Source organism: Mus caroli, chromosome 15 (genome assembly GCF_900094665.2).
Source record: "Mus caroli chromosome 15, CAROLI_EIJ_v1.1, whole genome shotgun sequence".
Taxonomy (NCBI): domain Eukaryota; kingdom Metazoa; phylum Chordata; class Mammalia; order Rodentia; family Muridae; genus Mus; species Mus caroli.
In genome coordinates this window covers 33,347,114-33,362,913 of record NC_034584.1, presented here as the reverse complement: position 1 = coordinate 33,362,913, position 15,800 = coordinate 33,347,114, and the positions used below count along the sequence as shown (strand labels likewise).

General features: G+C 38.1%; 1 protein-coding gene across 3 annotated transcripts in view; it reads left to right on the top strand.

Moving 5' to 3' along the window:
• Nucleotides 1-15,391, top strand: part of Azin1 (antizyme inhibitor 1) — a 31,606-nt gene extending 16,215 nt beyond the window's left edge. For 2 of the 3 annotated variants that reach the window (XM_021183382.2, XM_029469718.1), the window contains 10 exons: nucleotides 1,797-1,993; nucleotides 2,923-3,096; nucleotides 4,710-4,882; nucleotides 5,982-6,116; nucleotides 7,990-8,071; nucleotides 8,962-9,036; nucleotides 9,678-9,840; nucleotides 11,158-11,273; nucleotides 11,806-12,020; nucleotides 13,028-15,391. In XM_021183382.2, coding sequence (XP_021039041.1) covers nucleotides 1,892-1,993; nucleotides 2,923-3,096; nucleotides 4,710-4,882; nucleotides 5,982-6,116; nucleotides 7,990-8,071; nucleotides 8,962-9,036; nucleotides 9,678-9,840; nucleotides 11,158-11,273; nucleotides 11,806-12,020; nucleotides 13,028-13,139 — 1,347 coding nt within the window. In that variant the 5' untranslated portion in view covers nucleotides 1,797-1,891 and the 3' untranslated portion in view covers nucleotides 13,140-15,391. The remainder of the gene's footprint in view (nucleotides 1-1,796; nucleotides 1,994-2,922; nucleotides 3,097-4,709; nucleotides 4,883-5,981; nucleotides 6,117-7,989; nucleotides 8,072-8,961; nucleotides 9,037-9,677; nucleotides 9,841-11,157; nucleotides 11,274-11,805; nucleotides 12,021-13,027) is intronic. The other variant, XM_021183385.2, reaches the window with a different exon arrangement.
• Nucleotides 15,392-15,800: the final 409 nt, after the last annotated feature.

The window sequence follows — 15,800 nt, the reverse complement described above, 5'->3', positions numbered from 1 at the left end:
GACTTATTGACATTGTAAGTGGTTGATTTTGATGTAGCCAGAAAGCTAACATTGCTTAGGAGCCATTGAAATGGTATATATATTCAGGATAAAGGATCATCACTCAAGGTGGTCTCTAAAACAGGCAGTTGAAGGTGGGGTCCCAAAAGGAGCCAAGCACCTAAGAAAGTCTTGTCCATGTCTGTGTTATTTATTTTAATGTCTTTTGCATCTGTTGCATGAAAGTAAAATGAATCCTAAATGATATGATACAAGGCATATCTTTTAGATTTGTAACAAACGGAATTCTAACTATTGCATGGAAATACTCATTTAAACATTATTCAGAGCTGTGGGCACTTAAAACCAGGAGCCTCCTGGGATCTGTCATTGCTAGGCCAGTCTCTTAGGAACTGACAGGGTTATTTTCATAGGTCACTAGCTGAATTTTCCATATTCTTACTCTAGTTGCAGGTAAGCTATTTTAATTTGAAGTTAAGACCTAGAATAGCTGCAGATTGTCCCTTACCTGTCCCTCTTCCTTTACCTACTCTAGGGTGTTCTTGCTTGCCATGTGTGTACACATATGTTAAAACTGTCTCATTTTGTATAGTCTAGGCTAGCCTCAAATTCATGATAATCTCTTGCCTAAGCCCAAGTGCACCTCATAAGCTACCAAGTTAGCTATTAGAATACAAACATATGTACGTTTTTTGTTTTTTAAAGATTTATTTTATTTATATGAGTACACTGTAGCTGTCTTCAGATGCACCAGAAGAGGGCATCAGATCCCGTTACAGATGGTTGTGAGCCACCATGTGGTTGCTGGGAATTGAACTCAGGATCTCTGGAAGATCAGTCAGTGCTCTTAACTACTGAGCTATCTCTCCAGCCCCTATACTTACTTATATTTTTTATTTATTTGTTTGAGACATGCTCTCTACATAGCCTTGACTGTTGTGGAACTCACTGTGTCCACAAGTATCTATACTTAACTTTACAATGTTAGATCATGTGATCTATGTATGAGATTGTCTTTTTAGAAAGTTATATTGAGCTTACTTTAAATTTTTTATATGTTTGTTTTGTTTTGTTTTGGTGGTTTTTTGGAGTTGTTTTTTTGTTTTTGGTTTTTCGAGACAGGGTTTCTCTGTATAGCCCTGGCTGTCCTGGACCTCACTTTGTAGACCAGGCTGGCCTCAAACTCAGAAATCCCCCTGCCTCTGCCTCCCGAGTGCTAGGTTTCAAGGCGTGCGCCACCACGCCCGGCTATATCTGTATTTATTTATGTGGTAATTAGGGAGATAGGAATTTAAGTAACCAGCTAAACTCTTGACCTCCTGTGCTAGGAGTGCTGGGATTATATGCCTCTTTACCTGGCCTGCTTGTATGTGTAGACATGTGTTGCTACATAGATCAGAGGTCAACACTGGGTATCTTGCCAGTCACAGTCCATCTTACTTTTTGAGATAAGCTCTCTTACTAAATGCATAGCTCACCCATTATAGCTAGGTTAACTGTTTGTCCCGCTTTAGAATGGTATGCGTCCATTATCATGCCTGACTTTTCAGTGTGGATGCTGGAGATAAGAAGAACCCATGCTTACATAGCAAGTACATACTGACTAAACCATCTCCCCAACCTCCTCATTTAATTTACTTTTAAAATATCAAAAGTCCAGTGGCTTTGGAAGTGTTGAGTGATCACATAAATTCCTCACAGAATTGAATACTTGACAATTTTAGTGATTCACTCAATATATCCATGTTTTAATTACTGAAATAATGCTGAGTTTGATCGAACTTCTGTTTTGACAGTTTGTTGCATATTCTAAGGACCCAGACATAGGCTTGGTGGCCCGTCTCTTGTTTTTCCTGGTTTATGACTTTCGGCTTTGTGGAATACGGCTGAGATGAAAGGATTTATTGACGATGCGAACTACTCCGTTGGCCTGTTGGATGAAGGAACAAACCTTGGAAATGTTATTGATAACTATGTTTATGAACATACCCTGGTAAGTGTGCCATATTACTCAAGTATGATGTTGGTAATTTTCCAAAATTGAAAACATGGTTGGTTATGTTTCTCAGACACTGATTTGATTTAAAGAACTTGGTCGGGGTAACTCTTGCAGCTTTATTTTCATTTGTCCTTGCCAATATGTGTTGATAAAGTTTGATCAATTATACTAGTTACTATCTACTACCAGGAAACAAATCATAGAACCAGTTTATTGCTACTTTTAAATATTTATTTTCATTTTATTATAAGATTATTTCCATTTATGTGAACAGTGTAGCACAATTTTTCTTTGTGAAAGCCAGATTTCTTGTGTTTTCTAGGTTTCTTGAAGAGCTCTAAAGTTACTCTAGTTTTCAGTAAAAGTAGATTCTTGACCTTCAGTATACAAATATGACCACATCTCCTAGCAAACTTCACCTATTTCTCTACTTTATTATCAGCACTCTTGAGGAGGAGTGGCACTTGATGATGCTAGACACCACTAACAACAAAGCTCTTCATAGCATATTCTTAGGACACCTTTTTGTTTTTTAAAGATTTATTTTATTTATATGAGCACACTGTAGCTGTCTTCAGACACCAGAAGAGGCCATCAGATCCCATTACAGATGGCTTTGGGCCACCATGTGGTTGCTGGGAATGGAACTCAGGATCTCTGGAAGAGCTGTTAGTGCTCTAACCACTGAGCCATCTCTTCAGCCTGTTAGGATACTCTTAATTAAATTTTAACTTGCGTTTCTCATACCAGATAGAATTACTACTTACATCCATTCTATTTGACATTTAAAGTCATTGAATTTTTAGTGACAGTTTGTCCTCTACTCTTAACTACTTAATTAAGCATGGTGGGTATATTCTTTCCCATGTATCTTCTTCTCAGTGGTTTTTATTTTTATTTTTCTCTTTCATTATCATCAATAGACAGGAAAAAATGCATTTTTTGTGGGGGATCTTGGGAAGATCGTGAAGAAGCACAGTCAGTGGCAGAACGTGGTGGCTCAGATAAAGCCGTTCTACACGGTGAAGTGCAACTCCACTCCAGCTGTACTTGAGATCTTGGCAGCTCTTGGAACTGGGTTTGCTTGTTCCAGCAAAGTAAGTATTTCTCTTTTCCACTAAAAGCATTTTGAAATCACTAACTCCTAGACACCATTAAAACAAATACAAGAAGTTTGATGTTTGCATTTTAAAATAACTATTTAAATGGAGTCCTTTGCTACACTTAATCATAGGAAGTCTAAATTTTCAAGTGTATTGATAAAAGGGATGTTACCCTGGTGAAGTTTGGAGAAACATTTTTATCAATCAAGAATGTTTAAAAAAACATTATTTTTTTTATTTTAAAATTATTTTTTATCTGTGTGTTTGTATATATACCACATTGCTTACCTGCTACCGACAGAGGCCAAAAGCGGTTGTTGGAGTCCCTGGGAACAGAGTTACGGTTGATTGTACAGTTCCACGTAACTAGTGCTGGGAGTCAGACCTGGGTTCTGTGCAAGAGTAGCAATGTTGTTTATTGTTAGCTATGATAGTTGCAGCTTCTTTAATTCCAGCATTTTGGAGTTAGCTGCAGGTTCGAGAGTTCAAAGCTAGTCTTAGTGACATAATGAGTTTGAGCCAGCCTAGCATATGGGAACTCCCATTCTTAGGCGATCTACTCTTTTTCTCTTTGTACTTTTCTTTTGAGACAGCTCAGGATGGTTTTAAAACTCTAGGTAGCTTTCTGCTATTCTTATTCTACCTTCCGGGTGCTAGGGGTAGGTGCTACTACACCCTATTCGTACGGTTCTGTGACTCAACCCAGAGCTTAGAGAGGGTTTAACAATTGCGCTATAGCCCCAGTCCTGTTCTAAGAGACTTCTGACTGCAGTAAATATAACCTTTGAGATTGCTCCTATTGTGTCTTTTGTGAGGGTAGAAGACATGGCTCAGTAGTTAAGAGTGCATGCTCCTTTCCCCAGCACCCAGCAGGTCACAACCACCTACCTGTGACTCCAGCTCCAGGGCATCCAGTGTGCCTAGCTTCTGAGGTCACTTCTCCGGAGGGTGGGGGGGGTGGGTGGGGAGAACACACACAAATACACATATATAAGATTGTATTTTATTTTATTTTATTTTTTATTTATTTATTTATTTTTTTTTTTGGTTTTTCGAGACAGGGTTTCTCTGTATAGCCCTGGCTGTCCTGGAACTCACTCTAGACCAGGCTGGCCTCGAACTCAGAAATCCACCTGCCTCTGCCTCCCGAGTGCTGGGATTAAAGGCGTGTGCCACCACGCCCGGCCCTTTCTAGTCTTTTTTTTTTTTTTGAAGATTGTATTTTTAAAATTTACTGTATTTTTGTGTGGATTTTCACAAGTTTCAGTACACCTATGAAAGTCAGGACAGCTCTTTGATAGGTTCATTGTTAGGTCCAGGGGATTGAACTCAGGTAATCAGACTTGGCAACATTGTGCCCTTAGGCTGAGCTAGCTCACTGGTCCTATTTGTTTTTAAAACACAAGAGTAGGGAAGCATTACCAAAATATGAATTCTGTGACATAATATTGGTTTAATTAAAAGATTAAACTAATTTATGAAACAGTTTAGAAGGTATGTGCTCTTGGGTTCAGTCCTCAGCCTTTGGCAGGGGAAAAAAGGATAAAGTACTCAAAAAGTAATTAAAATTTTTCTGTTAAATGATTGTATTAATAAATCTTTTATAGAATGAAATGGCTTTAGTGCAAGAATTGGGTGTATCTCCAGAAAACATCATTTTCACAAGTCCTTGTAAGCAAGTGTCTCAGATAAAGTATGCAGCAAAAGTTGGAGTAAATATTATGACATGTGACAATGAGATTGAATTAAAGAAAATTGCAAGGAATCACCCAAATGCCAAGTAAGTGCATACCGAAGTACTTGAAAATGTTGTTGCTACTTAGCCCTAGTTTATCAAGCTATTGAAGGGGAGCAATAATGGCAGAGTTGGTATGTATTGTAACTTAACATTATTTGGAATTTTTGAGAAAGGTTGGCAGCATTTTACTTTCTGCCCACTTGTGATCATTTTTATGGAATTGAGATACACAGCGATACATTCTGGGATGTGACTTACTAGCTTATGGAACAATTCCATGGTGTGATCATCAAATTATGGTCAAAGCTCTGTTTGTTCCTAAAAGTTTATGTATGTTCCTAGAAGCTTGTGTATCTTCTGCCGGATTCAGTCAGCCTGATTTCTCAACTGTGGATTCTCAGCCTTCGGGGGTCAACTGACCCTTTCACAGGGGTCTCCTAAAAGCCCACTGGAAAACACATCTATTTACATTATGATCTATGACAGTTATGAAGTAGCATCAAAAATCATTTTATGGTTATGGTCACCACAACATGAGAAATTGTTGGAGCATTAGGAAGGTTGAAAGATAATGGTCTAACTTGGTGGCTTTAATGGTGTAGAAGCACTCATTACCCAGAAAACATTTGGATAAAGGTCTTAGGGGGAAAATTACAAGAAACACTTGTTTTTCCTCAAAGAAATATGCTCAATCTTCAGAAAACAGGCAAGGATTGGCTTCTTTGGCTCACTAGAAAACTCAAGGAACTTTGGTAATTTTAAAGGCCCTTATTACTATTTTATTGAAAGACATTGATGGCATTGCTGTTGAATTTTGGTAGATTCATGGACTGATGGACTTCATTTGGAAGTAATGTCATCTTTCATTCCAGAGCCCAACTGATACTCATGCTGCCACAACAGAGTTTTTAACTTGCTGCATTTTCCATAATCCCATCCTTGCAAGCTTCATGCCTTAGGCCCTAATTGCTAGTTTTTTCTCTATACAGGATTGTTTTTCATTAGGTTCACTTGATTCATCCATCGCTGGATTTGGGAATACTGGCAACATAATCAACATCCTTCCTACAGTCTTCAGGCTTCACATGTGCTGATGATGATGTAAACCAACTCTGCCCCAATCATCTTCCCCTTCTCTTAGGGTCTTACTACATATTGCAACAGAAGAGAATATTGGAGGTGAAGATGGTAACATGAAGTTTGGCACTACACTGAAGAATTGTAGGCATCTTTTGGAATGTGCCAAGGAACTTGATGTCCAAATAATTGGGGTTAAGTGAGTATAATGTTTTTTTAGCACAGAAAAGAATAAAAAACATGTTTCTTTTGTTGTTGTTGTTAGATAGGGTCTCTCTATGTGGTCTTGGAGTTAGCTCTGCAGCTGTGTAGATCAGGGTATCCTCAAACGCAGAAAGATCCACCTGCCTCTGCTTCCTGAATTACACTGTTATAAGTAAGGTTACATATTAGAGCCACAAAGTAATACAGGATAATTAAATCTGTTGGTTTTGATTTTGCAGTGCTAGGCATTGAACTCAAGCCTTTGCTTTATCAAGCTATACTACATACCCATCTCCCACACTGTCTTCCCTCTTATGGATTTTCTTTGTTGTTTTAAACAGTCTCACTGTGTGGTTCTGGTTGGACTGAACCTGAGTCTGCCTTACTTCCCACGTGTTGGGAGTGTTGCTGCATTGTGTGTGTCACCATCATCATTTGAATGACAGGAAATTCCTCCAAATTCTAATGCTTTTTAAGATGATGTTCAACCTATAAATTGTACAGATCATTTTGATGTTTCTAATGTTTTTTTGTTGTTTTTGTTTGCGTTTTTGTTTTGTTTTTGTCTCTTAATCTCTCAATGGCACTTCAGTAAGTCAGACTTTGGAGCTAAGTATGGTGATGCCTATAATCCCAGCATTCAGGGATTAGAGATGAGGATTATGAGTTTAAGGCCAGCTCTATCTACATGAGGTCTTGTCTCCAAAAGCAGGGTGGGGGCTGTAGGCTTTATCTTCCTTCCTTCCTTCCTTCCTTCCTTCCTTCCTTCCATCCATCCATCCATCCATCCATCCATCCATCCATCCATCCATCCATCCATGTGAAGAAACCAAGACACAGTTGGATGGTTTGGTGCTGGAGAGATGGCTCAGCGGGTAAGAGGACTGGCTGTTCTTTCAGAGCTTCTGAGTTCAATTCGCAGCAACCACATGGTGGCTCTCAACCATCTTAATGTGATTTGATGCCCTCTTCTGGTGTACATGAAGATAGAGCACTCATGTATATTGATTTGGTTTGGTTTGATTTGTTTAGGACAGGACCTTGCTCTCTAGAACTCTATTAGTCAGATGATTCAGGGTTCAGATGAAGGCGTTGTGATGCCATTTGTGTGATGGTGCTTGTTACTTTGTTACATACATAAAAGTAAGTCATATTTTAATCCGTGAACTATGACTGTTCTGTGTTAACTTTCTGTTGCTATCAGTTGGGAAGGAAAGGGTTTTTGGCTTATAGGTCCATCAAGGAAAGCTGAAATAGGGACTCAAGGCAAGAACCTGTATAGAGGAACTGAAGCAGAGACCACAGACCAATGTCTCCTGGCTTTCTCTCTGTGGCTTGCTCAGCCTACCTTACATGGTCCATATAAGTGACATTATTTATACTAGGCTTGGCTCTCCCATATCAATTAAAAGAATTGTGCCCCACAGATATGCGCATAGACCAATCTGATGAAGGCAATTTCTCACGTGAGGTTCCCTTTCCTAGGTAACTTGAGTTTATGTCAAGTTCAGGAAAAAAAAAAACCTAGCATGCTTTAGTAATTGATGCCTGACTTACTAAAATGCACTTTTGTTTAGAGTTACACTGTTTGTTTGTTTGTTTGTTTTTGGTTTTGGTTTTTCAAGACAGGGTTTCTCTGTATAGCCCTGGCTGTCCTGGAACTCACTTTGTAGACCAGGCTGGCCTCGAATCCACCAATCCACCTGCCTCTGCCTCCCGAGTGCTGGGATTAGACACTCTTGTACCAAATATTTGGTAAAGTTAAGAAGTATACTCAATAGTATCGTCATACTGAGTGATAATTGAAAGGAATTACTGAAAGTGCTTCAAAGCCATGCTTCTTTCAATTACTACCTTATTTCTTTCAGATTTCATGTTTCAAGTGCTTGCAAAGAATATCAAGTATATGTACATGCCCTGTCTGATGCTCGATGTGTGTTTGACATGGCTGTAAGTTCTTTAATTATTCTCCTGTTTTCAACCAGAGTATTAATTCATTTCAGAATAGTTTTTAACTAGTATGAACTAATTGTTGCCTAAAATTAGTATAGTACACACATAATTTGAAAAGGGTTTTTTTTAGATTTTTTATATATGTTTTGCTTGCATGCATGTATGTGCACCGTGTTTTATACCTGGTGCCCACAGAGGTCAGCTCCTGGAACTGCTGTAAAGTTGAGAACTGAACGCAGGTCCTCTGCAAGCAGCAAGGGCTCTTAACCACTGAGCCATATTTCTAGTCCTGCAATCCTGCATACCCGATTTTTATCATTTTATTCATTTGTTTATTTTATGTTTTTCCAAGCAGAGTTTGTCTGGGTAGCCTTGGCTGGCCTCAAACTCAGAGAACTGCCCACCTATGCCTCCCAGTCCTGGGATTAAAGATGTAGGTCACCACACCTGGCTTTTTGATTTTTATACTAGAAAGATTAAAGCTTCCATACAATAATAGTTTCAGTGGGCAAAAGGATGAAGTAGAAATTTAATGTCTTAAAAGAAAGCACAGGCAAGATCAAGGAGATAAAATAAATCCATAACATTTAATCTCTTCCTGATAGTAAGAATCAAAGAAGCTGAGTTTTGATAGCAGACATGTGCTAGTAACTTGAGTACTGAGAAAGCTGAGGCGAGAAGATAAGTTTGAGGCCAGCCTACATAAAGACTGTCTGGGGAAAAAGTGTACAGCTTGTCATAGAATAAGAAACAAAAAAAATTTAAAAAGAGAATCAAAGTTATTGTTATTACTAAAAGTCAGAAATATTTACCTAAGAAGATGAGATTTTTTTATTGTTTTTATACACATTGCAATTTGAAAAACTGAGGTTTTTTTTGGTCTCTAGGGAGAGTTTGGCTTTACAATGAACATGTTAGACATCGGTGGAGGCTTCACAGGAACTGAAATTCAGTTGGAAGAGGTAAATTTTTTTTCAGGGGTTGACTATATTGGGATAATCTGCTTTCTTTGCTACATGGTGTTTACCTAGATCAGAATTTTAATATGAGCATAAACTAAGGCCTCTAACATATCTGTCTTCAAAGTTCTAAGAAAATAAACAGGAAACTAGGCATAGTTACTTTGAACTAATATGAGCACTACCAAATCACAAAGCCACACGTTGATTTGCTGACGTGCTAAGCACCAAATTCACTCTCATAATCTAGGCAAATATTCAGCTACTGAGCTACACCCATAGCTCATAAAATGTATTGTTTTGAATTGTATTTTTTGTATTATATGTCTGTCACACATGAACCCCCAACTTAGTGACTACAATAGCAAGATGCATATCACTCCTGTCTCTATTCTGTGATGTCTAGAAGGGACCAATTGAAATTTTACTTTTCTGTTTGTACCAATTGAGTACAGTATTAGAATTGATTTTTTTTTTTTTTTAATTAATGCTGTTGTGACTGTTACCAAATAACAGTAAAAGCTTGCTTACTTGAAAATCCCTGCTTGGTTGGAATAGTTTTCTTGGGGAACTTTTAGTAGCTTTTCAACCTAGCATTCTATAATCCAGTACTGAAATTTAAATCTATAATTTGAATCTCATAGGTTAATCATGTTATCAGTCCTCTGTTGGATATTTACTTCCCTGAAGGATCTGGCATTCAGATAATTTCAGAACCTGGAAGCTACTATGTCTCTTCTGCATTTACACTTGCAGTCAACATTATTGCTAAGAAAGTTGTTGAAAATGATAAATTTTCCTCTGGAGGTAAGTAAGTTATAAAGTTTATACCTCATGTTTTAGATACAACTACACCACCTTGTGGTTTTTTTAAAAGCTTTTTTTATTGTGGTTTTGTTACATTCCTCTTGTACTGGGTGGAGAATCTACCTCTTACTTTACTAGAGTGCCAGAAAAATTCTTCAAATCTACCCTCAAGTCAAACCAACAGAAATTGGCCTGTGTCATTGTAGAAATAATGGCTTACATTAATAAAATCAATTATAATTTTCATTATGGAATAATCTTCCATAGAAAAGTTGGCTTTCGGGGCTGGAGAGATGGCTCAGTGGGTAAGAGCACCCGACTGCTCTTCCAAAGGTCCAGAGTTCAAATCCCAGCAACCACATGGTGGCTCACAACCATCCACAAAGAGATCTGGCACCCTCTTCTGGAGTGTCTGAAGACAGCTACAGTGTACTTACATATAATAAATAAATAAATCTTAAAAAAAAAAAAAAAGAAAAGTTGGCTTTCTCACTACTGTTCTTTTCTGATTTCCCTTTTTCCTTAGAATTCAGTCCAGGACCCCATTGCCTGGGGGTTTTTTCTCCTTTGCATTGTTTACTTTGATAGTTTTGAAGAGTAGGCTGTTTTGATTTGAGTTGATTCTTCATCTTGGTGGGGTGGGGTTCAGGAATTCCACTAGAGTTTTGGAATATTCTTACCAAATTAGGAAACACATAATAGTCTGTTCTAATATTGGTGGTTGTTATATTTGGGCTTGGGCAATGGGTACTTGACAAGTTTTGTATTATGGGGTTTGTTTTAAGATTTTTGAATCTTTATGTATACTTGTGAAAATGAGTATAAGTGCTAACAGGTTAGAGGTGTGGGATCCCTTGGTGCTGGAGTTCGAGGCAGTTGTGATCTGCTCGACGACAAGGGTAATAGAAGTTGAACTTTGGGTCCTCTTAACTGTGAGGCATCTTCCCAGGCCCCTGGGTTTTGCTCTTGTTTATTTAGAAACCAGGTCTTACTCTTGAAGTACAGGCTAGCTAGGAAGTCACTGTGTAGCTAAGTTTCTGTCTGTGTGATATGTTGGGACTGTAGATGTGGACCACAACAATAGGCCTCTGTATGCTTTATCTTCTGGTACATCAAGGTGTTTGGGGCCCATTGTTCTTTCCCAGTCTCAGTACTGGATTGAGTCATTTTCTCCATGGAGCCCTGACTTGTTTTCCTGGTGGGGAGAATTTAAAACCCAAGAAGGGAGTGTTGATTCTATTGAGAGTAGGATTCCTGTGTATCGAGTAAGGTGTGCTCATTTGTTGTTGTTTTAAATTCATCTTTTATTTATTTCAGTAGAAAAAAATGGGAGTGATGAGCCAGCCTTCGTGTATTACATGAATGATGGTGTTTATGGTTCTTTTGCGAGTAAGCTTTCTGAGGACTTAAATACCATTCCAGAGGTTCACAAGGCAAGTTTGTTTTTCCAAAATGTTTTTGGCAGTTTCAAAACAAACCAAAAAACCAAGCCTGCTGGGTGGCTGAGTGGGTAAGGCACTAAGCCATAGGGTCTACATGGCAACAAAAGAGAACTGATCCATGCAAGTTGTCCACTGATCTTCATTCATGCAGTCATGCATGCCTAAGCAAACACATATACATACCATACACCTTACAAATATACATACAGAGAAATGTAACTGAAATTTTTCTTTTTATCTGTAGGGACTTGAATAGAGGTCAGAGTCCATTCTCATTATGTACAAGGTCCTGAATTCAACTGTCATGAATCTCTACCTCCTTACACCTTGTCTGTTATATTCAGCATGTTTTTTTGTTTTGAGTGGTTTTCCTAGGATTCATGTTCTGGTCTTTTCAGTTTATTTTCTTGTTGTGGAGTTGATGATAATTGAGACTTATGCCTGATCGTTGATAAACTGAACCTGCTTTTTACTCATCTACTCAAATACCTTAAAGAATTTGACAGATTTTCTTTTTCTACAGAAGTACAAGGAAGATGAGCCTCTGTTTACAAGCAGCCTTTGGGGTCCATCCTGTGATGAGCTTGATCAAATTGTGGAAAGCTGTCTTCTTCCTGAGCTGAATGTGGGAGATTGGCTTATCTTTGATAACATGGGAGCAGATTCTTTCCACGAACCATCTGCTTTTAATGATTTTCAAAGGCCAGCTATTTATTTCATGATGTCATTCAGTGATTGGTAAGGTGATTTTATTGAAAAGCAGTTGAGATATATGAGTGACAGTTTAGATTTGCTGGTACCTTATATAACAAACAGATGCGTAACTTAACGTACTAAGGAAAAAACATTCAAGTGAGCATTGCATGTAAATTTCACAGCATGACAGAGAAAGGTAATAGTTTCCCTTTGTTTTGTTTGAGACAGGGTCTCTACATATATCATCTTGGCTGTCGGGGGGGGGGGNGGCAAACACACACCCCCGAGACACAGCTGTCCTTTCAGGATTAAGTCTACTGGAATTAACGGCATGTGCTATCATCACACTCAGCGATAGTTCCTTCTTAAGTTTCTTCAGCCTTTTTAATAAAAGTAGATAAGTCTTAGGGCTGTGGAGATGGCTGCCACACAGGCAGCTGAATTGGGGTGACCCTGGTATGGAATTGAGTGGTAAGAAAAAGGGCAGAAATGGGTGGACCCCTGGAGCTGGCTGTCTTGCCAATGTTTGAGTTTTAGGCTCAGGATAAGAGATCCTGTCTCCAAAAAAATGAGTTGGAGAGCAATTGAAGATACCAGAGGATGACTGCTGGCCTGGCACACAAGCACTAACACCTCCTGTCCCCTAGTAGATCCTCTTCCCCCTCCCCATTTTTAGTTTATCCTTGTGTATGACTGTGTGAAGAATGAGTACTATTCCCACACAGAAGTCAGATTCCCAGGAACTGGAATAATTCCAGGCTGCCCTGCCTTACCTAATGGTTGTAGGAAGTCAAACTCCAGTCAGTGTGTACTCTAAACCAATGAGGCATTCCTCCAGGCCACAAAACTCTTTCTAACATGGGTTTCAGAGATTAAATTTATTATCTATCAGGCTTATAAGTTTTTACCAGCCATCTCTCTGGCCCCCAAAATAGTCAATGTTTTAGGGGGGACTGGAAGACTGAAACTACCTGTTTCATTGTATTTGTGTGATTAAAGTATTAAAAGTATTTAAATTCTGAGTTTTGCTTATTTCTTCACAAATACAGGTATGAGATGCAAGATGCTGGAATTACTTCAGATGCAATGATGAAAAACTTCTTCTTTGCACCCTCTTGTATTCAGCTGAGCCAAGAAGACAGCTTTTCCACTGAAGCTTAAACAGGCATTAACGCTTCTTTAGATCTGAAGTCGCAGGTTAAGCTTGTCTGGTCTACATTCCAGTGTGGGGGGGGAAATCAATCTTTAATTCTGTTAATTTCTTGGAAACAAATTCATAGTAATAGCTATTTGGGACCAGACAAAATCAGCTTTCATCTATAATTCATTGGGGTAATAGGGGACTTAGATAATGTATCCAGATTTAAACATACCAGTTCGACCCACCCCTTAAGCGTTTAAAATAAAATATGCAACAAAATGGATGACTTAGTGGAGATGGAAGCCCATTAACTGGGTTCCCCATCAAATCGTTTACATACAAGTACACAGTTTTTATAATAAGGATTCCTGTTAAAAGTCTTGTAAAGTTGATGTCTTTCACCCAGATATATCACATGTGAGTGGAAGACCAGTGTGACTTCATTAGATATGTTTAGTGTATTTAGGATGTGTAAATTTGTGCTTTTGAACTGTAGTTTAATAAATGTAAAATTGCATCATAGTATTTGTTGTATTTGACCTAATGTAACCCTTGTATGATTGCAATAAAACTTTGTGTAGATTTTACTGTTTTTTCAGGCTAAAACTTTGGGAATGGGGCTAGCTAGCAAAGGTAGTTTTGAACTAGTTGTGTGTGGTCTGTTTTGAGGGTTAGTTTCTTTATAGCCCTTTTAAGTTTGGTTTGCCTCAATATACTTTTTAGTTATTTAATTAGTAATTTAAGTAAACGTGTTTGGTAATCATTGTGAAGTTGAGATTTATTATGGAGAGTTGATGTGCAGTAAGCATGATGTTTAACAATTTTAACACCAAAAAATGTTAATCCTGCATAAACCAATTGTAATAATAATAGGTGTTTCTGTATAGATAGGATGCATAGAGTACCTTAGTAAATCTTTGAATCACAAATCTTTTGGCTGATAGAAAAGATTTTATTAAACACTGAAAACTTGGTGGGAAGGGGGTAAGAGACTGCAGAGGGCTGCAGAACCCTAACCTTAAAGAAGGGCTATGTCTGTCTGTTTCCAGCATCCTGATGCCCCTTCCTTCGCACAGACATTTATACCCAGAGGGCTTTGGGGTGGTGAAGCACACTTTCTCACTTGTAATAGTATCAAATTGGAATTTTGTTGTTGTTGTTGATATTGGTTTAAACCTAGTCCCTTAACCTAGTTTCTTGTTATTTCCCATTCGTTCAAGCTTAGTAATTCTTCCTTCCTACTAAAGCTTGGTGGAGGTGGGGAGGATTTAGCATCACTAACCTGACACTGTTGCCAGGAATTTTGGCTTTGTTCACTGCTAGTGTGTTAGTCCTAAGTCTCAGAATCACAGTAGTAATGAGACAACTTACAGGGGTCACTTTTCCTAACTTACTCTATGTTCACAAGTGGAATTCCTGTCCTCCAAGAGGAAACGTGACTTCACTTTGGTGCCAATGGACAGAAGATTCTGCCTGTGCTACATAAAGTGTGGGATGCACTTGAAGAGCTGGATCTTACACCTTGATTTCAAGGTGGAAAGAAATTGATCATGAATCTCTAATTTCAAATCAAACCAGTAGGTGCTTAATATTTTTGATTTGAATATTGCCCACTTGAATATCATGGGTTCTATTAATAATGAGACTAACTAAGGACCCCAGTCCATTGTCATCTAGTTGTCCTTGGACTTTTTTCCAAGGTATAATACGGGGTTTTATGCAAAATTTCAAGCTACCATATGCATTGTTGTGGTCCAGAAATGCCAAAACTTAAAGGGTGGTACAACTTGAGTCCTTGGCTTGACTGTATAGGCTTGGTCTTTGTGGCATATCAGTTTTGCCATCTGCATAGGAGAGTGGTTGTATGTAACACAGCCCAAAATTGCTAATCTCACATGTGAATGATAGGTAAACTTAAGAATGTCTGTATTGTATTTGAAGACTTTTTGCCATAAATCTAAAGTCAAACCTATGTATTTCAATTTGGTATGCTTAAGGGTAATTAATGTAAAATCTTTTTATATGATATTGTAATCTCAGTTCAAATTTAATTGCAGATATAAAACCCAAATGATTTCTATATATAGTAAATTGAACTGTAAAGGTAACTTGTGTGTGATTCTGAATACACAGATAAAATGTTTTTATTCCTCATGCTTTACTTTGATGGCTTCTATCATGAAATAGACGTGAAATTTTATGAATTGATTTTGTGTATATTGCCCACGTTCTTTCAGAATCTGTTAAAAGTAAAGTGATCTGGGAATTGCCTAGCACAATGAAGCTTTCATGAATGGATATTCATGGGACCGCCTTCTAAAACCTGGGTGATGTTGAGTCTGCTAGTTGTATTGGATGTTGATGCTATTTAGTTTTTTTTTTTTTTTTTAAAAAGAACATAATTACTAAACGGTTTGGTCTGTTGAAATGAAACTCCATCCTCAGTTGTTTGTTACTGGGTGGCATGATAGGAATTCCATTCTTCCCAGAATACAGTAGGTTTAGACAGTGTTGTTTAGGGTAGTTTATAGGCTGGGATTTAAAATTAGAGGTAGACGTTCTTCATCCTGTCTGCTTCTAACCTTGCTTCTGGCACTGAACTATTCTAGCAGAGGCCAGACATCTAACCCTTCTAGACTGATAACACTATGCATAGGACCTAATGGGATCTAACAGTTGCT